This window comes from Drosophila innubila, chromosome X (assembly GCF_004354385.1).
Source record: "Drosophila innubila isolate TH190305 chromosome X, UK_Dinn_1.0, whole genome shotgun sequence".
In the NCBI taxonomy this organism is placed as follows: domain Eukaryota; kingdom Metazoa; phylum Arthropoda; class Insecta; order Diptera; family Drosophilidae; genus Drosophila; species Drosophila innubila.
In genome coordinates this window covers 727,072-750,933 of record NC_047626.1, presented here as the reverse complement: position 1 = coordinate 750,933, position 23,862 = coordinate 727,072, and the positions used below count along the sequence as shown (strand labels likewise).

The 23,862-nt window shown below is 33.7% G+C and overlaps 4 protein-coding genes across 4 annotated transcripts; 2 read left to right on the top strand and 2 right to left on the bottom strand.

Annotated features, from left to right (window-relative positions):
- Positions 1 to 707: 707 nt before the first annotated feature.
- Positions 708 to 11,386, top strand: LOC117787598 (nucleolar and coiled-body phosphoprotein 1). The gene is made up of 3 exons (XM_034626169.1): positions 708 to 1,011; positions 9,231 to 9,772; positions 11,225 to 11,386. The coding sequence occupies exons 1-3, from the start codon at positions 995 to 997 to the stop codon at positions 11,377 to 11,379; spliced, it is 714 nt and encodes a 237-aa protein (XP_034482060.1). The 5' UTR covers positions 708 to 994; the 3' UTR covers positions 11,380 to 11,386.
- Positions 11,387 to 13,390: 2,004 nt separating this feature from the next.
- Positions 13,391 to 19,803, bottom strand: LOC117791616 (serine/threonine-protein kinase PAK mbt). The gene is made up of 4 exons (XM_034631424.1): positions 18,440 to 19,803; positions 17,336 to 17,645; positions 16,993 to 17,264; positions 13,391 to 14,970 (listed from the first exon to the last, which is right to left on the bottom strand). Exons 1-4 carry the CDS (start codon positions 19,403 to 19,405, stop codon positions 14,494 to 14,496), a joined length of 2,025 nt encoding a protein of 674 aa, XP_034487315.1. The 5' UTR covers positions 19,406 to 19,803; the 3' UTR covers positions 13,391 to 14,493.
- Positions 19,804 to 20,385: 582 nt separating this feature from the next.
- Positions 20,386 to 21,036, top strand: LOC117784362 (probable small nuclear ribonucleoprotein G). Its single transcript, XM_034622088.1, has 3 exons — positions 20,386 to 20,535; positions 20,600 to 20,747; positions 20,813 to 21,036. The coding sequence occupies exons 1-3, from the start codon at positions 20,504 to 20,506 to the stop codon at positions 20,861 to 20,863; spliced, it is 231 nt and encodes a 76-aa protein (XP_034477979.1). The 5' UTR covers positions 20,386 to 20,503; the 3' UTR covers positions 20,864 to 21,036.
- Positions 21,037 to 22,472: 1,436 nt separating this feature from the next.
- Positions 22,473 to 23,564, bottom strand: LOC117786157 (40S ribosomal protein S19a). Its single transcript, XM_034624313.1, has 3 exons — positions 23,497 to 23,564; positions 23,094 to 23,164; positions 22,473 to 23,022 (listed from the first exon to the last, which is right to left on the bottom strand). Exons 2-3 carry the CDS (start codon positions 23,162 to 23,164, stop codon positions 22,623 to 22,625), a joined length of 471 nt encoding a protein of 156 aa, XP_034480204.1. The 5' UTR covers positions 23,497 to 23,564; the 3' UTR covers positions 22,473 to 22,622.
- Between the last annotated feature and the right edge of the window lie 298 nt (positions 23,565 to 23,862).

The following is a 23,862-nucleotide window of genomic DNA, read 5'->3' as shown; positions in this document are numbered from 1 at the left end:
CAACTTTACAAGTCAAAAGTTTTGTCAGATTTGACATGATTTTTTACAAGAAAATGAAATGTTTCAGAATCAAGTTTAAAGTGCTGTTTTAAACTAATTACGATATAAGGAGTTAATTAAAAGAGAAAACTTAAGATTTAAAATTTTTGTTTTTCAAAATTTCAAAGGGGGGACTCTCTTATAGTATAAAAATCCAAACCCATACCCAGAGAGAAATTTTTTTTTACGAAATTAATTAACTTGAAATGCAGAATGAATTTAGAGGCCAACCAAAATTATATTTCAATATTTTGAAGGGAATTTTTGCAACGCAAATTGAGGCAAATCAACCACTGTGCGACAAATTGACAAATTGAGTTGAAACCAGAAGTGCGCTCCTTGCACTCTTTGCATACCGAATTGAATTGAATTGAATGACGAGAGTGTAGACTGTCTTCCCCTCTCTTTCCCCTCTTTATCTCCATCTTTCTCTCTTTCCCCCCTGCTGTCTGTTCAGCTTACTTATAGGTTAGGACAGCAACCTGTTGTTAAAGTCGTCGCTGCCTCTGTTGCAGCTGGCGTCGCTGTCGCTGTCGCCGTCGACGCTGGCTGAAGGTGGACTGCAGACAGAAGAAGAAATATTGGATGGATAGGTTAACTGCATGCAGACGGCATAAGAAACGTTCAGTCAGCCTCAAGAAGTCGATCGTGATCGTGGCTTAAAAAACTTACAACACACTCACTCACACACACACACATACTCTCTTTCTGTTGTGTACCCAGTCTTCCAGTCTACAGTCTTCAGTCTCCAATCTTCAGTCTACAGTTTAAAGTGACTTAAGTTTTTCGATCGTCTTCAAATTTTAACGTCTCGTTTTAAGTGCATCTTTTTTTTTTGTTCTCTGCTCGTTTCGCGCGTTTTCAAACACTGAAAAAAACATCAAACTATATTTTTTTTGAAATTCAAGTTTTATAAATACCAAACACACACACACACACAACGCACACAGACAAAATGAAGTACTTTAACATGTGAGTGAACAACATTTTTAATTTCAATTTACATTTTTAATATATATTTCTACATTTTTTTTAAATTAATTTTGCATTTGCATTTTGAAATATTTCCAAATCTTTTTTGCTTTATTTTTTTTTACTTTTGCATTAATTAATTTGCTTGTGATTTGTCGCGTTGCCAACTGCATTGCACTTTATGTGACATTTGGCCGCGTTGCCAACTGCACTTATTATTGTTTTTGTGCTGACGTGTTTTGTAATTATTTATTAATTATTTTATTTATTTAGTACCAACTCAAAAATCAAATTATGAAAAATGTCTTTTAGTTAAAAACTTAAATTTTAAATTTAAAGGATTACAAAGAAACAATAACAAATTTAAAATTAAAAAAATAGCCAACAACATAAGTGCAAGAAAATGTAAACAAATTTCTTAGAAATTATTAAAATATGTATTTATTACCAATATTTTTGGCAAGAAACAAAAAAACGCTGTTTTTGAGGCAAAAATACAAAGTGGGTACTTTTAAAAATAGATTAATACATATATTTTTATGTTTATTAACATTATTTAATATACTTTTTAAACTTTTCAACTAAAAGTTCATTGGAATACTTTTATCTTCATTATAAAGTGTTCAAATCTTTTGTTCTAATTGAAAATATATGTACAATCTTTTTGCTAATAATCAAAATTATTTTTTCCGTATTTTGACATAAAAAAATAACTAAATTTGATCTGAACTGAAAATAAATAATCTATATTATTTTGATTGAATATTTGAATATTTTTTTTAATTTTTCATTTAATTTTTTCATTTTTTGAATATTTGCGCAATTTAACTTTTAAAAATAGCTAGATTTGACTGCAAAAAAAAGCTGTTCCGGCCAACATTGAGTTAGCAGTCAAATTGCTATAATGACGAAATGCTTTTTATTCTAAAATTTATACTACGCTTCCAATCGGAATCTTATGTGTCAAAAAAAAAAAAAAAAAAAAAAAAACGCGGTATTTATTAAACAGATAATTCAGTTAGTGCCCCAAATTGGCAAAGCTCACAAAATAAATACCTAAATGCAGTATTTTTTGTAGACTTTTATCTCTTTTATCCCATTATCTGTATTTCTTCCTCTGTTTCTCTCTCATTCTCACTTGCTGTCCTTCTGCGTCTCCGTCACGGTTTCTGCCTCCAGCTTTTAGTTGCATTCGATTTATTACAGGGTATTTGTGCGTCAATCACTCAACGCTTTTCAAGTAGGTGTAACAAATCTGTAATTCGAATGCCAATTTGAACTTTAACACGCCAGCAACAACAACAACGATCACAAATCGCAACAGTTTCAAATGCCAAAGTTTGGCTCAATGTTTTTTTTTAACGATCATTAACATTTGATGATCATTGTGATGCTGATCATGTTGTTGTTGTGACATTTGCCGGCACAAAGAAATGGCAAATGGCAATTCCCAGCTGCAATTGCAATCGTTGCTGCGCTTGCAGCTGATGTTGTTGATGTGCACAACAACGGCAACAACAACAGCTGTAACTTTTGAGCTAGTTAAAATACCGTGCTGAAATTTAAAGCATAAGTTCTAAACACTTTTAAGAAAATGTGCACAACAAAATAATGAGAAATGGAGTAAATTAACTGCGAAACACAAATCTCTTCTTTTAAAACATTTAAAATGCCATAAAGAATTAAAAAAATAAATAAAAATTCAAATATAACTTTCTGGTGACATTTAAAATTTGTTACAAAAATTTAAGCAAGAAAAAGTACTAAACGCCAAAATTCTTTAATCGGACAAAATTGTAGTAGTAGTTTTTTATTTTAAATGTCTTCTTGAATATTTAAAGAATCTTATACAAAAGTCAAATTTGTTAGGACTTGATTTCAAAAGTCAGCCTTAAGTTGAAAAACATACTTTTTTTATGTTTTGGTAAAAAACTTATTTTTCAAATTAGTTTAGAAAATAAGTCAGCTAGCAGAAATAAATAAGTTTGATACCATATTCCACCTTGATTTAAGGCTATACTGATCAAAGGCTACGCTTAAAACATAATTTAATTTTTTTTCTTTCAGTAATTTTTCGAAATTTACCTCAATTTTAAAAACCTTCAAGCACTAAAAAATTTTTACTTAAAAGATAAAATTTTCCTTAGAAATTACCAGCAAACACCTCAAAAATGAGACTAAAAATATAAAACTTACTTCATAAACTCTAGAAGGAATTCTTGATTGAAGCACATCAAAATTTGGTCGGAATTGATTTCTGCCACGTACTTTTGTGAAATGAGCCATAGTGCATCTGTCTGTCATTGCATTGATTGAAAGAAATGTTTCAAGGTCGTCAGCTGTTGCTGTTGCTGCTGCTGCTGCTGCTGTTGTTGTTGTCGTATGCACGACAGCAACCAAAAATTACAGGCAGGCAAGCAGTCTAGGCAACAGGGTAGGAGCAGTGGGCGGAGGGGGGGATTGGCAATAGTAAATTAACTACGAGTATATTGGATTAATTACCTGTTGCTGTGGTTGCAGCTTGTTATTGTTGTTGCTGCTGTTGTTGTTGTTGCTGTTGCTGATTGCGGCGTTGTCTTATAAATTAACGGTTGCACTTTTAATGCAAGCTGACAGACACACACACACACATTTATATGTATGTTAATCGCATGGAGGAATTAATCACAGAGCCCAAAAAAAAAGTTGAGCCCACTGGACAATCGGATACCCTGTACCAAGGAATTTCCTATACGAATGTCGAGAAATATTACTTAGAATACAAAAACCAAGCTAGGAACCATCTACTTTAAAAATAAAAATTGGGAAACCAAAATTAGTAATTATGTTAATGCCAAATAAAAACTAGAATAAAATTATTGGCAACCGAAAAATTCAAAAATGACAAAATTAGAAATATTGTTATTAGGAAATAAAAATTATGAAAAGTCGAATACTAAAATAATTTATCAAAGATCATGTGATTTTTAATTTCTCTAATATACGAAAGACGCCCCCACAGTGGGCGTAGCAAAATTTAAAAAAATACCTCGATCTGTCTGATATTATGGAGAGTGTGCATACCAAATTTCATGTGCCTAGATCTTGCCATCTCAGAGATCTGCATGCTTAACCGGTCAGGCTGACTGACGGAAATGGCTAAATTGGGTTAATTGACTTGGCTGTTGATGCTGTTCAAGAATATATATATACTTTATGCCTTCTTCTGTCTGTTACATACTTTTAACAAAGTTAATATACCCGCACAGGGTATAACAAGCATCCAAAACGACAACAACAACAACGACAGCAACAGGCGCCAATTTGACGGCAAGATCAGGATTTCAATTTAGTTTCGCTTGATTTTTTTTATATTTGGGTTGGTAGAGGGGCAGGGGTAGGGTGAGTGGTAGGCGTCTGCTCATGTTGTTATATGTATCTCGTTGTTGTTGTTGTTGTTTTACATGCGTTTCATTTCATTTTGGCGCACACAAAAATCGCTCGCATTATGCAATATTATTTAAATATAAGAGAGATCAAATCATGTGCATACCACAAACCAGACTACACACACACACACACACACACAGACACACCTGCCTGCATATTAAAGTATACTATATAAAGCAGTAGTTGTTGTTGTAAAACAACAACAACACCACCAAAACCATTTGAAATCTCTTGAGTTATTTTCAAGGACTTTGCCAAAAACTATTGCAAATTGGCAACAAGGTGTTAAGCACACACACACATGCCACATACCAATGCAATTTCATAAGCCAAATTCAATGTAAACCAACGCAACAACAACAACTGTAACACATATCAAAAGACTCAGGCAACGAACTTGCTTCGACTTTACACACAAATCAAACGACTCAGGCAACGAACTTGCTCTAACTTAAAACTGAAAACGATTGAGCGCGATGTTGTTGTTGTTGCCATTGGTTGTTACTGTACTTGTTGTTGTTGTGGTCGCAACACGTACACAATGCACCGTTATTGAACCCACTTAGCCGACAAAACTAACTTATCCATATATAAAAACAACAACCACAGCAATAACAGCATTTGACATTCCCATTCAAAGCTAACAACAACACACAACAAAACACTTGCTACTCGATTTTATAGTACGCGCACTTGTAACTGTAGGAAACGATTAAAAATATAATAAAAATAAAAAAAAACCACTGTCCCACATATTTAACTCTATACTCGTACCAACTAACTATTTATACACTCAGAAAAAAGAAAGCAAAACGTTCTTCAATCTGAAAATTGAAAATTCGACTTTGATTTGTATAGATATTTTTTTCTAGATTCTAGATTTTTTTCTTAACTTTATTTCTACTACAACAATTTTTAAAAACAACAAACAAAAAATACAATTTAAAGCATTTAATAATAAAGTCATTGAATATACGAAACTTATTTCAACAAAATTAAAAGCAAGTTGTTACTTGCAGGATTTTTTTAATAATAAAAATATTATATTTCCGATAGTTGTTTACTTTTCTAGTGGATTTAAAAATATAGTAATATATATATATATATGTATATATTTTTTTAAGTGTATATACACACCTCTACATATGTATGTATATATATATATATATATATATATTTATATATCTGCATACAAATACGTAACGCTCGTTGTTATCTATGGACATAACCATAGATTGACAATTAGCATAGTGACCCGTTTAGCCCAGTGGAAAGAGTAGAGAGGGAACAGGAGGGCAATTATTGGCAAAAAAAAGCTTTTAGTTTTGTTTAAACAACAACATCGTCATTATTAACATTATCATTATCATTAGAGTTCAGAGCTGACGCCATCGCCATGAACTAATTCCGCAAATGGAAATGTTAATCATGTGACTTAAACTATAAATAAGAAAATATAGAAATAAAAGAAACAAAAAAAAAAGCAATAAAAGACGACGCACTGAAGTTGTTTGTTGTTGTTGTCTAGTCTCTGTTTTAACCAGGGAATAAAATAAAATAATATAATGAAATATGATATAACATAAAATGAATTAATCTCATTTTAATTACAGTTCTTTTATTTACATCAAAAGACAATAACACTTATATTTTTAATTATGATTCATAATTAATAAATAAGTGTAAAAAAAAAATTTTAAAATAAAAACTAAGTGAGTTGAAACTTTTTAAAATAAATCAGTTAAAAATAAAAGTTTCGAATAAAGTGATAAGAATCAAATTAAAAAATTTGAAATATAAAGTAATGTGACTTCTTGTTAATTTCTTGTTACAAACTAACAAATTTTTTTTTATTTTAAGAATGTTAATCATTTATATTTTAATATTAGTTTATTATATACTTGCTTATTTTAAAATTTTAGAAAATTTAAAGTAAATTGTTTACTATGACTGTTATTTTATTTGTTATACATAAAATAATTCAAGTGTTATTAAACTAATAAAAAATTTAAAGATTATTATATGTTATATATTAAAAAAAGGTTTTACATCCCTGGTTAAAACACTGCTGTTGATGTTAATGATGATGTTGCAGCTTTTATATCATTTATAAGTATTTTTTTCCGCCTTCCACTTGAAATATTCTCAACGCGTTTTCATTATTTGCAAATAATGTTTGTTTTTTTTATAGTTTCATTTATTGCTTATATAACAGCTTTGAAAAGTTCCTTCTTTCTCTTCTTCTACTACTACTTCTGCTTTTTTCTTCTACCTATTTTTCTAACTTTGAGTCTTAAGTAAAACATAATTTTTTTGGATTTTTTTTGGGGCTTGGCTTCTGTTGTATTGTCTGGCAAGTTTTAGCAGTTGAAACCGGTTAACCAAATGACGCCAAATGTCATATAGACATAGTATAACAAGCTACCCACTCCCACCGCCCTCGTCCCTCCGCCCCTTTTCCCCACCACCAACTTCTACAACTTTGAAGCTGTCTTGAATTTTTAATTAAGAAGTGAAGAAGAAGTTAATGATTCCAGCCACAACCGACAACAACAACAATTAAACGCACCCACAACAGCAACAACAGCAATAGCAACATCATCAACACTTATAACAACAACAGCACTAACAACAACGACAACAACAATAACAATTTAATGACAACGCCTTTCACCTTTCCATGAATAAGTTGCATAAGTTGGCGGCGATTGAAATTGAAATGCAAAGAGTTGAGCACAGTTGACCCTAATCAATGCGAAAAGATGCAACCCGACAGCAACAACAACAGCAACAACAACTGTAGACTGTTGAGCTTAAAATAAAACAAGTGTTGTTGCTGAGTGAGGCAAAAATCACATGAAATTTTATTTTATTTCTTTATATATTTTTCTTTTTTTTTTGTTTTAGGGGGCGGCTTGCGTTGTCTCTCTCTCTCTCTCCCATTGCCACTCCCTCTTTCTCGCTCTCTCATGACTTGTCTGTGCACATTTTACCGTTATTAGCCAATTGCATGTGCCGATCATGTGCACATTTAAATTTAAATTTATTCTGGCGCTGCCAACAAATTCAACTGGTTTATTATAGTTGTTGTTGTTGTTGTTGCCTTTTGCATAAGCACCTGTTTCCTTTTGAGAAGGTGCACAAACGACTTTGAGTGCTGTAGCAGGCAGCTACAAGCACGATCACAAGTGCAACTGCAAAACAAGTTCGCTGCCTAAGTCTTTTGTTTAGAGCATAGAACCAATTGCTGCATAAAAGCCAAGAATTAAAAAAAACAGCACAACAATGAATTAGTTCAACAAATAATGACAAATAAGTTCTTCAAGTGCACATACAGTGGCTGCCAACATATTTGATTATCATCAAATATCAAAAATCAATAATTATTGAGTATTTTAAAAGCACATAGAAACATAAAATGCTTAAAAAGAAGTTGAAAACATATAGAAACATAAAACTTTAATGTATTTATTTAGTAAATATTTAGTTTTTCAAGAGTAGAGCTCAGGGAATTGATAGAGCGAAAAATAAGTTTATTGTATCAAATCATGAAAAGCATTGAACTGAATATTAAAAACCTATTTCAAGGGTATTTCAAAAATTAGCAACATGCCGACGAGAAATAAAATGAACAAAAACAAACAGAAACCGAAATGGAAAAGAAAAAGAAAAAAGAAATAGCAAAACCAAAAACTGAAACACACAGAAACAGAGCAAGATTATTAATTGTAATCGAATAAATTTAAAATCGAAAGTGAGTAAAAAACTCGTTTGTGTGACCTTTAAGCATTAATAAGACATATAAAAAAAATAGTTAGCACATCTCAAAGTGACCAAAAAAGCGCATGCATATCTTAAAATTGATCTTAATATATTGATAGTTGAATATAAATATTAATAATCATATTCACTGACGAGTGATGAATATAAATACATATACATATTGATATTCAAATATAAAATGTTAATCATATTCATGATTGCTTTTATCCTATTTAGATGTATATATTATGCAGTTTCAGTTTCGATTCAGGTTCTGGACAGGTTCACAACCCGTTAAACTAGACAGACTAACTGAAAGTAACCTCACTTTATTCGAGAGATGACAACTTTTATAATAATTACTACTTGAGAATTCTCAATTCAATTCAATTCAATTGAATAGCCTCGTGGTTGTTAGACAGCATTTTTCGAGAGAGCCTAGATTGCTTCCTACTCAACTGCTCAACTGACTTTATATCTTAAATTAACTACTTCCAACTGGTTTTATGCTGATTAAAAGTAATAACTTCTTTATACCTTAAACATAACCTCAAACTGTAGCTCATTGTTGCTTAAATATGACCGGAAAATATTAAGTAATCAAGTATGAACTATTCTTAGTAATCTTTTCATATATTGTATTAAAATTTAAATCTTTTAGTTTCTTGATTTCTATCTGCAACATAACCTCAAATTGAAGTTTAGAAACAGGAAGCGCTAATAATAATGTTTTATTCGAGTCAAGTCAATAACTTTAATTTTTATTTTTTTTTCATTTTCATTATGTATATTAATTCAAATTAATCCAAAAATGATAAATTTAATAAAATAAAAATAATATTAATATTATTTTTTTTGTCTTAATTTTTTGAAGTCATTATACCCTTTTGTGCCCATTTTAAATGGGTACAAGGTATAAAGATAGAAGAAGAAAACAAATCGAGTCGCAGGACTGTTAGAAACAAGGTTGCCAGATTACACAACATATCTGACATTTCTCTCCCTCTCTCTCTTGCTACTGGTTGCAGCTGCCTGCTCTTCGTCATCTGCGCTCTGTGCTACGGACTGGTGGCATCCCAGGAGGAGGGTGGGGCAAACGTGTCGCCGGCAAAGAGGATCGCTGCACTGCGTCGTCCCGTCGGCAAAGCCGCGAAGCCGACGACAACAACAACAACAGCGGCGCCAGCGCACGAAGATGGCGCCGAGGAGGATGAGTACAATGAGGAGGCGGGAGCAGGCGGAGAAAATGGCCAATATGGCGATGAGAACGAGGAGACGGGCGGCAGAGGAGCGGCGATCAGCACGACGACAACAACAACGGAGACACCCAAGAAGGTGGGACCTGTCATCAGGCCCCACATGTCGAACGATAACTTCTTCAACTCGCTGAAGCGCCGCCAGCAGAATGCCAAGAAACATCGCTCCGAGAAGACGCCCGTCAGCAAACCCGCCAAGAAGTCCGACGAGACAAACGACGAACAGAATCAGGACAACGCTCCCGCTCCCTCTGCCGCTGCGGCGCCAGCGCCAGCTGCCTCTGCCGGCAAGGGATACAAAGGCAATCCGGCATGTAAGTACCAAATGTACCTATTTTTGGGTACACATTTTACCAAATCTACCAACAAAATACCAGACATATGTACCATTTTTTGAGAACACATTTTTACCAAATGTACCCACTTAAATACCATGCGAATGTACCTTTTTTTAGGTGCACATTTTACTCACAGTGGCAACACTGCCACTAGCGATGTATCGATAATATCGATCGTGTCCTTTGTCTTGTGTTGGCAAGTCGATAGAAATGTCGAAATATGTTTTTCAAGGAATTACAAAAAAAAAAAATAGAAAATAAAACTAAGAATACAATTTTATGAAACCTAGATAAGGAAGAAAAAAAAAGGAATCACACATTAGGAAATTCAACTTACAAAAATATTCAGAGTACAAAAATTTGAAACAATAAAATTTTTTTTTGTTTTGGTAATGTTTTTTGACATTCCTTTGACACAATTTTTCTTGCAAAACAATTAACATATTTATTTCTTATAAATTTCTATTTTATTTCTTATTTTATTATTCTTTCCTATGATTCTTAGAACAAATAAAAATTAATAATTAAATTTTTATCGAATTTAACTATTTTAAAAAATAAAAATTAACAACTATGTGAATTTCTTATATGTCAAAACACTTTCTTGAGTAATTGTTTGTACATAAGGGCAATTTTCCAGAAGTGTCAACCGCAGCCAAAAACTTAAAATTGATCAAAAACTCACATCTTGTGCAATTTTCTTCCAGAAACATTTTCAAGTTACTTGTTTAAGAATTTTACACATTAATTAGTTCAATAGTTTGAGCATACCGACTGCATCTTTGAATAAATTAAGTTTTTTCATATTTTTGTCTGTTTTGCCAAAAGTTGTCATCTAAATTGGAGTATTTGTATTATATTGATTTTTTGACAATATCTTTCTCTTAGAAACAAATACTTAATGGAAATGTTAGTAATAAAAATTCTAAGTGATTTGAAGAGCTAAAACTAGTCGCATTAAAATATTCCCTCAGGTTTCGCTGAAATCAGTGCTTGAACTGTTCGCCGCGAAAACGACTTCTGTCATAAGTCGCATTCGAATGCCTTGGTTAGTTGTTAATTTCTGGAAAACGAACCATTGACCAAAATCAACCTAAACACCCATTATAGTGCTTATCATTAACTGTATATTTCGCCTTTTGTCAACATTCAAAAAAGTTTTGGCATTTGGTTTTTGTCACGTTGAGTGTGTACGAATGTCGCATTTGACAATGGAGAATTGCCCATATATTTTTGGCAAACTATTTACAGATTACACTTGTCTTTATTGTCTTTATAGATTAAGACTATCCAACAAATGTATTTACTTATTAAATTTGTACCCATTTGGGTAACGATATAGTGTTCAACTATCGATAGTACCGATCGATATATTGCACATGTCGCCAACTATTTATCGATGATTACGTTTGTCATTTGCATTTGCAGTGAGCCGTCGCAAGCCGTCGAAGCCCGTGAAAGCAGCGCAGTCGGAGCCGGAGGCCGACGCCGCCGCCGAGGAATCCGAGCAGCAGCAGAAGGAGGAGGAGCCGAAGCCGAAGCGTCCGCTGAGCTCCCGTTTGGCCTTGAGGAAGCGCAACTAAATTGCAATTCTCTATATATGTATATGTGTAAAACAACAAATAATCCGGCTGCATTTCCTGCTCTCTTCCCTTGCCTTTATTTCTAATTCTCTCTCTCTCACTATCACTCTACCTGTCTCTGTCATGCTATCGCCCTGTCACGCTCACACTCATGGCTAGCTATTGGCAGCTAACATTGCTGCCGTTTAGTTTTTAGTACACACAACAACAACAACACACACACACACTCATCAATACACACAAACACACAACCACACACACATGCACACTGTGTACTTATGTATATGTGTATGTATATTTATTATTGAATATATATAACTCATATATGTATGTCGGAACAAAATGCATTTCCATATTATCATCTATTATTCACCTATTCACTTTATAAACTATTAAATAAAATAAACAACAACAAATACAAGAACAAGAAGAATAAAAGAAACAAAAGTGAAAATATTAAAAAAAAAAAAAACAATATAAATTTTGTTTTTATTTGAAATTGGAAAATTCATATTTTTGCAAATAACAATATCGATAACATCAATACGTTTTCTTCAATGATAATCATTAGTTTTGAGTAATTTAATAAAACTTGCCCATGATCATTATTGTTATTTAAGAAAAATAAAACACAAAAATTATCATTATCCTTGAGTTTTATTTATTTGTTCAAAAATATTGAATATTAATGCTCAAAAATAAAACTCAAAATGTACTTTCGACTTTTCATTCTTACTCATAAGCCAACCTATAAACACAATTTTTGCTTTCATAAAATACTCGAAAAGTAAAAATTTCACCATAACTTTTATTTTTGAGCAAAAAAAATCAATATTTTTAAGGAAAAAAATTATTCTCAAGGAATAATCACTATTTTTAAGTTTTATTTTGTGTTTTATTTGATCAAAAATAATGATTATGGTGAAAATTTTATTAAATTACATACAACTAATGATAGTCACTGAAGAAAAACGAAAAAAAATTTAATTTTAGTCGTCAACATATAATTTTTATAATATAGCTTATTGACTCAGTCAAATCTTTGGGGATTTTAAAAGGACATATCCTTCCACAAAATATCGTTTGGCATTGAAGAAATCTTCATATTTTCTAACAAAAAAAAGTATTTCCAAATTTGTACAGTGCTTTGCTGTAAAAAAACGTTAACAAAACAGAAAAACGGCTGTAACTCAGCTATTTCAAGGACTAGCAGGATGTCCTTTTGTAAAAAAATTGCTATAATCCTGGCGTATCTGAATATATAATAAAATGGACGAAAGACTTTAAAGGACCGAAAATAAAAGCATTTTTTCAGGGTATGCTAAGGAAAACGTTGTAAAAAGAGAAAAACGGCTGTAACTTACCCATTTCAATGACTAGCAGGATGTGCTTTTGTACAAAGATAAATCTTATACTGCCGTATTTGAATATATAATAAAAAGCACGAAAGTCCTTACAGGAGCGGAAATAAAAACACATTTTTTAAGATCATTTATTTAGAGCAAATAGCATATAACTTGAAAGTCCTTTGAAGGATTCTTCTGAAACTAGTGAAAATCGATGAGTTTTAAAAAGGACTATAAATTGACGAAAGCACATTCAAATCGTCCTTGACGTTTTCGAGTTATTAAGGATTTTGTGTTTTTGGACTGTTTTTCAGCAACTTTTTAAGTGTCTGATCCTTAGATGATCCCATAATTTTTTAGTGCCAATCAATAGAGTTTGTTCTGGCGAATCGAGTCCTGTATTAATCTGCCAGGATATGCCCTAATTATGCTTTATTCCCATATCAAATGAATGAAGAAAACACAAAAAAATACGTTTCATAACGATGTATATATAATATATATTTTTATTTTGTTATTTGTATTTTTGTTTTTTTTTTTATAATTACAGAAGAATGTAAGCTAGAATGTCTAAAAAAAATATATATATTATTATACTTATAGGGCTCGATTTTGATGGGGAATGTAATTCGTAATCTTGGGTTTAACAGTCGACAAATGTGGAATATGTTTCATTCAAATTAGAATGTTGTTATTGTGGTTATTATAATGTGAAACTTAAAGCTACGATATAAATAATTGCTATACATATGCCGAAAGCGAGAGAGAGATAGACAGAGAGAGAAAGACAACAATAAGTACAGACTTAACTATGGAACTATATAAATTTGGATGAACTATTCTATGGGATGTGGATGCATATTCGTTGTTCTCAAAATTTGTCTTAACATAAATACATATATATTCGTACATTCAATTCTCTTACAGTTTTATATTCGAACAATCTTAAATGTGTTTACAAACATAAAATAAACACGTTTTTTTTGACAAGAAATCGCTTGCGTTTTACAGAGAGAGAGAAAGATAGAAAGAGAGACAGGGTAAGCGTGATTGATAGTTAAGTTACATAATATATATATAGTAGAATCTTAACGGAAGCCAAAATGCGCTTTAAAAAATATTTGTATTATATAAAATAAACAATTTGCAATGGCTGCGCATTTTGTGCATCGGTTTGTGTTCTCCATGGTCACATTATTTGTAAGTTTTCGAGAAAGGCACAATTATGTTTAAGCTTTCACTAAACAGAAAATAATAATAATAAAAAGATTTAAAAAAAAATAGTTTTACATTAACGTTAATGAAATTTTAAATGCCTAGAGCTGGCAAACTATCGATATCGAGCGTAAAAAAGCTATCGATAATTGCGAACAATTTGCATCGACCGATCGTAAAAGAGGTATCGATAATTGCAAGCAATTTGCATCGATCGAGGTTTTTAAATATCGAATACAAGCGAAATGCTGCATGTGCACAATATCGATAGTTTTGCCAGGGCTGCACAAATTACTTGTTGTACACAGGTAGGATGAAATTTAATGGAATTTTAACAGGATTTCGAAAGGATGACAAATTAAGTAAGCGGTGCCAATCAATAACTAATAATACTACATATAACTTGCATAAATTTAAGTTTTTTTGAAACAAAAAATAAAAAAATAAAACCGCACACAGTTTATCGGTTGGTCAACCAGGGCTGGGCAGCAGTTAACAATGTTGATGCTGTTTTTATCGGTTTTTTTTCTCGGTTTTTCCCCTTTTTATGTGCTTAGGAGTGATGCCGCGAGTTGCGCATTAACGGTACCAGCAAAGATGGCGGCCCCGCTTGCCGAAGAAATGGATGGGCTAGCAGTTCGGCGGCCGTGGCACGCTGGCCAGGATCACGGACGAGCATGCGATCCAAAAAGGATTGCAGACGCGGCGACACCTTGTGGGCATTCTTCAAATTCGGCGGCTGCATATCGCGAATGCGTCGCATCGCTTGCAATGGCGGCTCATTGAAAAATGGCGGCTCACCGTCAACCATTTCGATAACCATAATGCCCAGCGACCAGATATCGACCTCCGGTCCATATGGCAGACGCGATATCACCTCCGGTGACATCCAGTACGGTGTCCCAACCAGTGATTTACGCTTTGGCAGCTCCTGCGACACCTGAGCGCAAAATCCAAAGTCCGATAACTTGACGCGTCCATCGGCGGCCAAAAGTATCGAATCCGATTTAATATCGCGATGTATCACTCCCTAAAAGAGAGAAAGAAAGAGAAAGTCATCAATATCAATTTATATATTATTTAAATCAGCTACCCTTATGGCTATAACTTTTAAAATATAAACTAATGTGTCAGCTAAGTTGTGTGAACATTTCAGCCTGCTAGGTCTTATGATTTGGGCTGCGCAATGATCAGTGAGTCAGTCAGGCAATTAGGACAAAAAATTTTATATATGTTAATTAAAAAGAAAATTGAAAAAAGAACCAAAGATTTTGAGAAAAATAATTTTTTTTACAAAATTAAATAAATTTTAATGTAAAATGAATTAAGAGGCCAAACCATTATCAAAATGACATTCCATTCGAAAATCGGTTCAGTTTTAACAAAGTTATGAGAGTTCGAAGTTGGTCAGACTATGGATCCGTCCACTTTACAAGTCAAAATTTTTGTTCAATTTCACATGATTTTTTACAAGAAAATGAAAGGTCTCAGAATCAAGTTTAAAGTGTCGTTTTATACTAATTACGATATAAGGAGTTGATTAAAAGTGAAAACTTGAGATTCAAAATTTAAAATTTTCAAAATATCAAAGGGGGGACCCTTAGCATCGAACCAAAGATTTTGAGGAAAATAATTTTTTTTACAAAATTAATTAAATTTGAATGTAAAATGAATTAAGAGGCCAAACCATTATCAAAATGACATTCCATTCGAAAATCGGTTGAGTTTTGACAAAGTTATGAGAGTTCGAAGTTGGTCAGACTATGGATCCGTCCACTTTACAAGTCAAAATTTTTGTTCAATTTCACATGATTTTTTACAAGAAAATGAAAGGTCTCAGAATCAAGTTTAAAGTGTCGTTTTATACTAATTACGATATAAGGAGTTGATTAAAAGTGAAAACTTGAGATTCAAAATTTAAAATTTTCAAAATATCAAAGGGGGGACCCTTAGCATCAAACCAAAGATTTTGAGAAAAATAATTTTTTTTACAAAATTAATTAAATTTGAATGTAAAATGAATTAAGAGGCCAAACCATTATCAAAATGACATTCCATTCGAAATTCGGTTCAGTTTTGACAAAGTTATGAGTGGTCGAAGTTGGTCAGACTATGGATCTAGCAACTTTACAAGTCAAAAATTTTGTTCAATTTCACATGATTTTTTACAAGAAAATAAAAGTTCTCAGAATCAAGTTTAAAGTGTTTTTTTTATACTAGTTTCGATATAAGGAGTTGATTAAAAGTGAAAACTTGAGATTCAAAATTTAAAATTTTCAAAATATCAAAGGGGGGACCCTTAACATCGAACCCAAGATTTTGAGGAAAATAATTTTTTTACAAAATTAATTAAATTTGAATGTATAATTAAGTGTGTTAAAATGCAGGAAAATATTGCATAAATTAATGTCGTCTAAATCAGATTATAATGATTTACTTTTCTCTATTTTTACACATATTTTGCCATTCTTAAAATATGTATATTTGTTATTATAAGTTTGATTATAAAAAATTACATCATAATCATTATTTATAATTTTTACTGATTATATTAAGCAACTCAACCAATAATCATAAGTTTTAAGCAAGAAAATAATGATTATTGTTTAAGTTTTAAAAGTATAACTCAAATACAATCAATATTTATTGATAAAATCGTTTGTTGAGCATAGTCAAGATAACAAATGTACAATATTTGATGTAGAAAAAATGGGTAAAAATGCGAAAACAATTGCATAAATAAATGTAACGTAAATTGTAATTAATATTGATTTGTATAGGTTAAAGAAGAGGTCACGAATTTGTAGGTTTCCCTAGATAAAGACGAGACGAGAGGGGTTTTTCCCCCATTACAATTAGAGCAATAACAATTGGTAATTGAAACCAAAAGACAAACAACAAACAACATAAAAGAAAACGTTGCGAAAGCGGTTGGCAAAGAAAGTGACATAAAAGCGAACAGAAAGCAGCAAATAGAAAGGCATTGAATAAAGGTTGTTGTGTAGTTGTTGATGTATGTTGGTTGATTGTTAGGTGTATGCTGGTCACGCACCTGTGAGTGCAAATAGGCCAAAGCCTTTAGACACTGCTTGCACACGGTGGCAATCTGTTCCTCATCCATGCGAGAATGTGTGACAATGTCGGTGAGGGCGCCCCCTTCCAGGTATTCCATGACCACCCAGAGCTCATCGTTGACCAGAAAACTCGAGTATGTTTCCACAATATTGGGATGATGATAATCACGCATGATAACGACCTCATTAAATAACAATTCGCGTCTTTGTTGCTTTCTCAAATCCATTTTCTTGACAGCCACTTGACGACCTATCCCAAATATAAAATAATATTAATATATTTAATTGTTTACTGGGTATCTCTAAGGCATCAGCACTTACCTGTCGACTTGTCCGTGGCTATGCAAACGGTTCCCGTTGAGCCTTCACCAATTTTATTGAAATGTTCGAGATTCTCGCGTGGATCTCCGGCGGATACAACCATCTGCAATGCGGCACGGAATTGCTCATGTGTGAGTCTCTGCTCCTGCTTTCCTCCTGCTGCTGCTGCTCCGGCTCCCGCTCCTACTCCTCCCTGTCCCTGTGTAAGTCCTTGTGGATGTCCCTGTGCCTGGGCAGCCGACAGAGCAGCCGCATTAGAGCCACTGGAGCTGGAGGCTCGGGATGCCGTCTTGCCATGAATCACAGATCCCTACAAGAATTCACAATTAATTTACAACTATAATTAAATTGAGGCTACAAATCAGGGAATCAAAATAATTTAAACAAAAAAAATTTGTATATATTAAAATTAAAAAACCTAAATTGAAACCAGAATTAGGCGCCCAAAAATAGGTATAGTGAATTAAATTAATTTTAAGGTATTTTTATTTTAATTAAAATTAGTATAATGAAAAAATAACAAAAATGAGGCAAAAATCAGGAAATCAAAGTAAGGAAAAGTTTAAGAAAATAAATATTAAAAAAAAAAACAGAATTGCAATACAAAAAATAAATTTAAAAACTTAGAAAGATGTAATCAAAACACCAAAATTAGGAAACCGAAATACGAAAAAAGAGAAAACTAAAATGAGAAAACATTAAATATAAAAAAATAATTGAGAAAAAAAATCAGGAAATCAAATAGGGAAAAATAAAAATAAAATAAAATTTGAAAATAAAAAAATATTGGAAAAATGTAATCAGAACACCAAAAGTAGGGAATCAAAATAAAAAAAACTAAAATTAGGAAAAATGTTTTCAGGGTTTTAAAAAATAGGCAAATTATGAAACGAGCCTAAAAATAAGAAATAAATTGAATTTTCTAATTTATGATATCTTTGTTTTCGATCTTAGTTTTTTCTTGGTTACTATATTCTTTGTTTTTGTAATTCCTTAAAAAATCTTCGGAATTCGTATGCGGTCCCTTAGAGTCAATATCGATTTAAAAAACGATTTTTCCGCCCATCACAATTTAAAATTAAAAAGTGGAATCTATTGTAGTACCTGATTGACATGTGGATTCTGATTTTGATCGCCTACAAGTTTTGCTTGTTGTTGTTGTAGATGCTGCTGTTGTTGTTGTGAGGCAGGATATATAGGAAAGTTCTGCTGGCCGTTGTTGTTGCTGTTGTTGAGATGTGAGTGTGTGGAACGCGTTCCACTTGCAACCGAGCTCACTGGCGATGTTTGTTGTTGTTGTTGTTGCTGTTGTTGGTGTTGTTGGTGTTGCATGTTGCGATATTGTTCAGTACGCACAGCCAATGGAGCTGTTGTTGTTGTTGTCATTAGGCTGCCATTGCCATGTGAATGTGGATGCGAGTGTGAATGTGGATGTGGATGCTGATGTGGATGCTGTTGACTTGGTTGTTGACTTGGATAGAGCATATTATTATGTGACAGCTGTTGTGGTTTGAAGCCATGACCCGGAATGGATTGTGTTTGTGTGGGTGTGCCTGCTCCTCCCACTCCCCCAGCTCCTCCTGGGGATATTTGGGACTCCTCCTCGGGCACAGAAGGCGGCACATTGGCCACTAGACGACGCACACGTGGCGGACTCGAGCTGCGCAGCGAATTCGATCTGGCCACATGCGATGTTTTGGGCAGCAGCTGCAGCCCGACGGCAGCGTTGCCACCTGGCGCCACAGCAGGAGCAGTCACATTCATAATATTGCTCCCGCTGCTGTTCAACGATGTTGTATCCGCCTTGTTGTTGTTATTGTTGTTGTTGTTGTGATGCGGACGCACAATGGTCTTTAAATCGAGTATCTCCGTTGGCGTAATTTCAGAGGGATCGACCAAAGGCAACGGACGATTGCTAGATTTGAGTATTTGATTGTTGCCCACGATGGAGGCCCATTGTAGGGGTAGTCCCACATATTTATTCTCACGTTTATCGAAACCGGTGTGCACGCGATGCTCAAAATTGCTGGGCATCGAGATAAGCGGTTTCTTTTTCTTCTTTGTAAACATATTCGCGTTCGCTTTATGCTCCGTTATGTTGACAACGTTCCACTCGTTCTCTCTCGCTCTCACTCAATTGCCTCTCCTTGTCTTTGTTAGTTTGTTGACTTTTCTTTTAACCGCCCTTTTGACAGCGCACTGGCACACACACACACACACAGTGGCGACAAAAGTCGTCTGCTGTCACACTAACACACACACAGACATACACTCACACCGAAACGACAATTGTAGTTTTTTGTACGCTTTCAATCTACTTTCACATAAACTGCAATAAATTTTCTCTATTTGCTCAGAACAGCACTAGCAGCATTTTGTTTACAACTTAACATAACACATGCACCATACAAACATAACAAAAACAAACAATTGCCTCAACTAATAAAAATAAACTTAAAAAAAAATATTAATTGCCGATGCTAGCAGATATCGTTGTTGCTGTCTCTGGCTGTTTGTATGTGTGTGTGTCTGTGTTTTGCAGAGTTGTATCAGAACTAGGGATGGCTTTCGATATGGCGATATCCATATTATATCGATAATGTTTGGCTATAATTTGCATACTGTTGTTTTATAACTAGTTTTGGCTATTTTCACGCTGTACCTAAAATTACGTTGTCGCAATATTCAAATGTGAACTGAATTAAGCCATAATATAGCAACTAAGATTTTTAATTATATTTAAAGTTCGAGTTTAGATTAAATGATGGTGATCATTTTTATGAAGGTTTCAAGTTCTTGACCCCGAGGACAAATAAGTTAAATTTGATTCAAAAAAAAAATATATATAAAAAATTCTGCAAGAATGTTCATCATTCACAATCACTTCAAAATTAAAAAAAAAATAAATAAATAACATGAAATGAAATGAAACATTTAGAAAGTTTTACTATATTTTGGGTAATCGCACTGTTATTGCATAGAAAGGCTGCCAAGAACTTTGTCAAATTTAATACCAAATTGTGGCGGTCGTGCGATAAGCAGCTAGAATTAGTATTTGCACTCGCGTTTTCCAGCACTTGACAAACGTTTAGCAAACGGTCACTCTTCACGGCCGCATTATATTTTGCTATTTTATTTTTGCGCAAAGATTAAAATAACTAACAGGAAATGTCGAAAGCACATCCTCCAGAGCTGAAAAAGTGAGTAGTGAGAGACGCATAGCAAGTAAATAAATAAATTATATTATATGGCTGTTCATTTTAGATACATGGACAAGCGAATGATGCTGAAGCTGAACGGCGGTCGCGCCGTCACCGGCATTTTGCGTGGCTTTGATCCCTTTATGAACGTTGTACTCGATGATACAGTGGAGGAGTGCAAGGATAACACCAAGAACAGCATTGGCATGGTGGTAAGTCCTCTCTATAGCCTATAATTTTAATAAATATGTATATTTATGAATATTGGTCCTTTCAGGTAATTCGCGGCAACAGCATTGTCATGGTGGAGGCGTTAGATCGAGTGTGACACCTGTCAAATGCAGCTACTTTCTCTCTCACACTGTCCGTTCTTTATCGCAGTTAAATGTACACTATTTAACATACAAACTAGTCCTAAGGCTCTAAAAACATTCGTAAACTATTCACGTTTATAATAAATATGCAGCAGGCAACTTAAATAAATTCATATAAAACATAATATATTTAAATGTTTTGCCACTTTCTGCTTTACTCATAACTATTTATTCAAGAAACTCAAGCTTTTTGAACGTTAAATACAACTGAAAACTCTCATTCCAAATAATTGTTTTGAACAATTAAGAAATTCGAAAAAAAAACCACCATTTCTATGCTTTTTTTTATTTTAATATAGTTGGATTAAGTCAAAAAACTTACTTGACACACTGTCTGTCTGCTTATCATGTTACCAATGTAAGTGCGACGGCATGTCTCATAGAGCGACACAAAAGGCAGCAATTAACACTTATTAATTGAAAATATTTAAAAAAATTCAAAAAATTTTGGGAATCCGATTATCATCATCTGTCCCTTTCTACTTAAATAAGACAGGGACAGAGCAGTGGACAGACAAGGACAGAGAACAAAATACACAACTCACCTCAGAATCTGGCCAATGTTAAATCAGGGATTTAAACCGAGTGAAATTGGTAACCGTTACTGAAAACCTAACCGAAACAAGATTTTTTTAACCAAAATCTGCAAAAACCGGTTACCGTTACGAAACCGAAATAAAAAGATTTTGAGTATCCGAAAGGCATAACAACAATATAAACGAAACCCAAACTTGAACCGATATTCGATTGTGTTTGATACCCGGGCTTATATTACAATTGAAGACGGTTTGAAAAACTTGCGACGGGTTTAAAAAGCAAGCTTCACTTAATCACTATTACCGTTAAAGCGCCTTAAGAAAGTGTTTATAAAGGTGGTTTAAGGTAAATCGCTTTTATTTCAAAGCCAGTGTATAAAAACATGGCAATGAATGCAATACTGATAGATGCAAGATATAAAAATAGATCTGTGGTATAGTTACTCAGGCCGTTCAATGTCTGTAACGTAGTGTGAACCCGGTGTAATTTATTTCGGCACCTTTTGCTGTTTCTCCCCAGATAGTTAATCTTAGCTCCATCTGATGATACAATGACAACATACTGACAACTCTGAGAGTGGCTCTCAATTTTCGCTGGTCTTAAACCGCAGGCAGCTCTCTTAGTGCTTGCTCGCTCTCACGCACACATTTTTGCTTATCGGCAATTACTCTTTCATTGTTGTTATTTACCATGTTTACACAGTTACTTAAGTTGCTTTGAAAAAAAGCAATTTACCTTAAACCACCTTTACAACTACTACCAACCTGATTTTAACTTAAATCGTTTTTTCTTACAACACTTTGATTTAGGATTTTAGTTAAATCAGGTGTTAGCTGCTGTATAAATTTGGTAATATTGTATCACTGCACGAAGTATGCTGCTTCCTTTCAACTCCTTATGCCAAGTATGCTGTTTTCTCGATAACACTATGAATCTCGCAAGTGGCAGTTGTCATCTCCCAAATGTCTAGTCGCAACTAATTACAGATTTTAAGCAATTTCCTAATAAGAAAACAATTTGCAGATATTTACGCTTGTTTTTGTAGACTTTTGTGAATGGTTTGATTTTAATATTCTCGTATCTCTCGTGCAAACAAAAAACGCCAAGTCTAAAATATTTTAGAGTTTCGATTTGGATCTGTATACAAACATAATTTGTATTGTTTTTTCTACATGTTTACTTGGAAATAACAATGGGACCAGTCTGCTTGGCGGCATCACGCTGCTTGGCCACAATCTGGTTGGCAATGCGATCCAAATCGCGCTGTCCAATTGAGCTCAGTTTGCGTCCACCCTCCGGGTGCTTCTCTACCAAGCGAGCGTGCTCCAAGGCCTGCAGTGCTTTGCGGGCAGCGCCGTCAGCGGCGCGGCAGAAGTGCGAGGGATGGACACCATTGCGCTTGCGACCGCCATAGATTTTGGTGATGGAGCCGACTCCAGCAGGGCTGCGATGATACAGATGACGCAGAATGGAGGCGCAACGCACATAGAACCAGTCGGGATCGTACGGTGCCAGCTCCTTGAATTTGGCTGTCTTGATGATGTCCATTTGATCGGGCACCTTCAATTTGCCAGTTCTAAATAACAAAACAAAACAAAAAGATTATTATTTTGAGGTTATCTTTGGCTACCAGTGTTGCACACTTACTTCTTGAGGAAAACGGCGACCGCCTTGGTAACGGCATGTTGGTCAATATCCTTCACTGTGACGCCTGGCATCTATAATACAAATTATAACAATAAATATTAATACATCAAAATACACTAAAAATAAGCATTCAACCAAATAAAATAAAAACACGTTGCTCTAATCGCTCTCTTTCACACACACACTCACGCTCTCACACGCACACATACAAACAAGACACAACAACAACGACTTTTTGCCATTTTATGCATTTTAACTTCAATTGTGCCATTTTAAATTGCCACAAGTACTGCATACACTCTTGCACTTTAGCATACACACATTTTCATTTATTGTTTGGCATTAACAATAATTTTAAGTTAAAAAAAAAATTAATTTTCACTTAAACGAACGCGAGCACTACCTTTCTTGTCTAAGTCAACCGGAAAAAAGAACAAGACGCACGAAGTTGGCTGCGCTTATTGTCGCAGACTGAGCGTTGCCACCTAATTCAACAAACTTAACAAGTGCTGTAGCGACACTAAATCGATTTGGTTATCGATAACTAGCAAATGTTTAAAAAAAAAGGATCACAAAACGCGGGAAATTAAATTTTTTTTTAGTTTTAACAATAATTTGGCAAAAAAAAAAACAGCAATGATAATGTTTAATTGGAATTTGGAATTGATCACATTATAAAAATACAAGCCTGCCAGCCCGCTTTTAGTTGCAACATGACTATTAAAAAAAGTTGGCAGCACTGCGACTACATTTGTTAATCAGCTGTGAC

Bases quoted from the DNA above. Each gene is read 5' to 3' on its own strand.
- LOC117787598 (XM_034626169.1), top strand. The intron at 9,773-11,224 runs GTAAGTACCAAA...TTGCATTTGCAG, and splicing joins ATACAAAGGCAATCCGGCAT to TGAGCCGTCGCAAGCCGTCG.
- LOC117791616 (XM_034631424.1), bottom strand. From the start codon at position 19,405: ATGTTTACAAAGAAGAAAAAGAAACCGCTTATCTCGATGCCCAGCAAT. The intron at 17,265-17,335 runs GTAAGTGCTGAT...TATTTGGGATAG, and splicing joins AGCCACGGACAAGTCGACAG to GTCGTCAAGTGGCTGTCAAG. The intron at 14,971-16,992 runs GTGCGTGACCAG...TCTCTCTTTTAG, and splicing joins TGGCCTATTTGCACTCACAG to GGAGTGATACATCGCGATAT.
- LOC117784362 (XM_034622088.1), top strand. From the start codon at position 20,504: ATGTCGAAAGCACATCCTCCAGAGCTGAAAAA. The intron at 20,536-20,599 runs GTGAGTAGTGAG...TGTTCATTTTAG, and splicing joins CATCCTCCAGAGCTGAAAAA to ATACATGGACAAGCGAATGA. The intron at 20,748-20,812 runs GTAAGTCCTCTC...TGGTCCTTTCAG, and splicing joins AGAACAGCATTGGCATGGTG to GTAATTCGCGGCAACAGCAT.
- LOC117786157 (XM_034624313.1), bottom strand. From the start codon at position 23,164: ATGCCAGGCGTCACAGTGAAGGATATTGACCAACATGCCGTTACCAAG. The intron at 23,023-23,093 runs GTAAGTGTGCAA...TTTGTTATTTAG, and splicing joins GTCGCCGTTTTCCTCAAGAA to AACTGGCAAATTGAAGGTGC.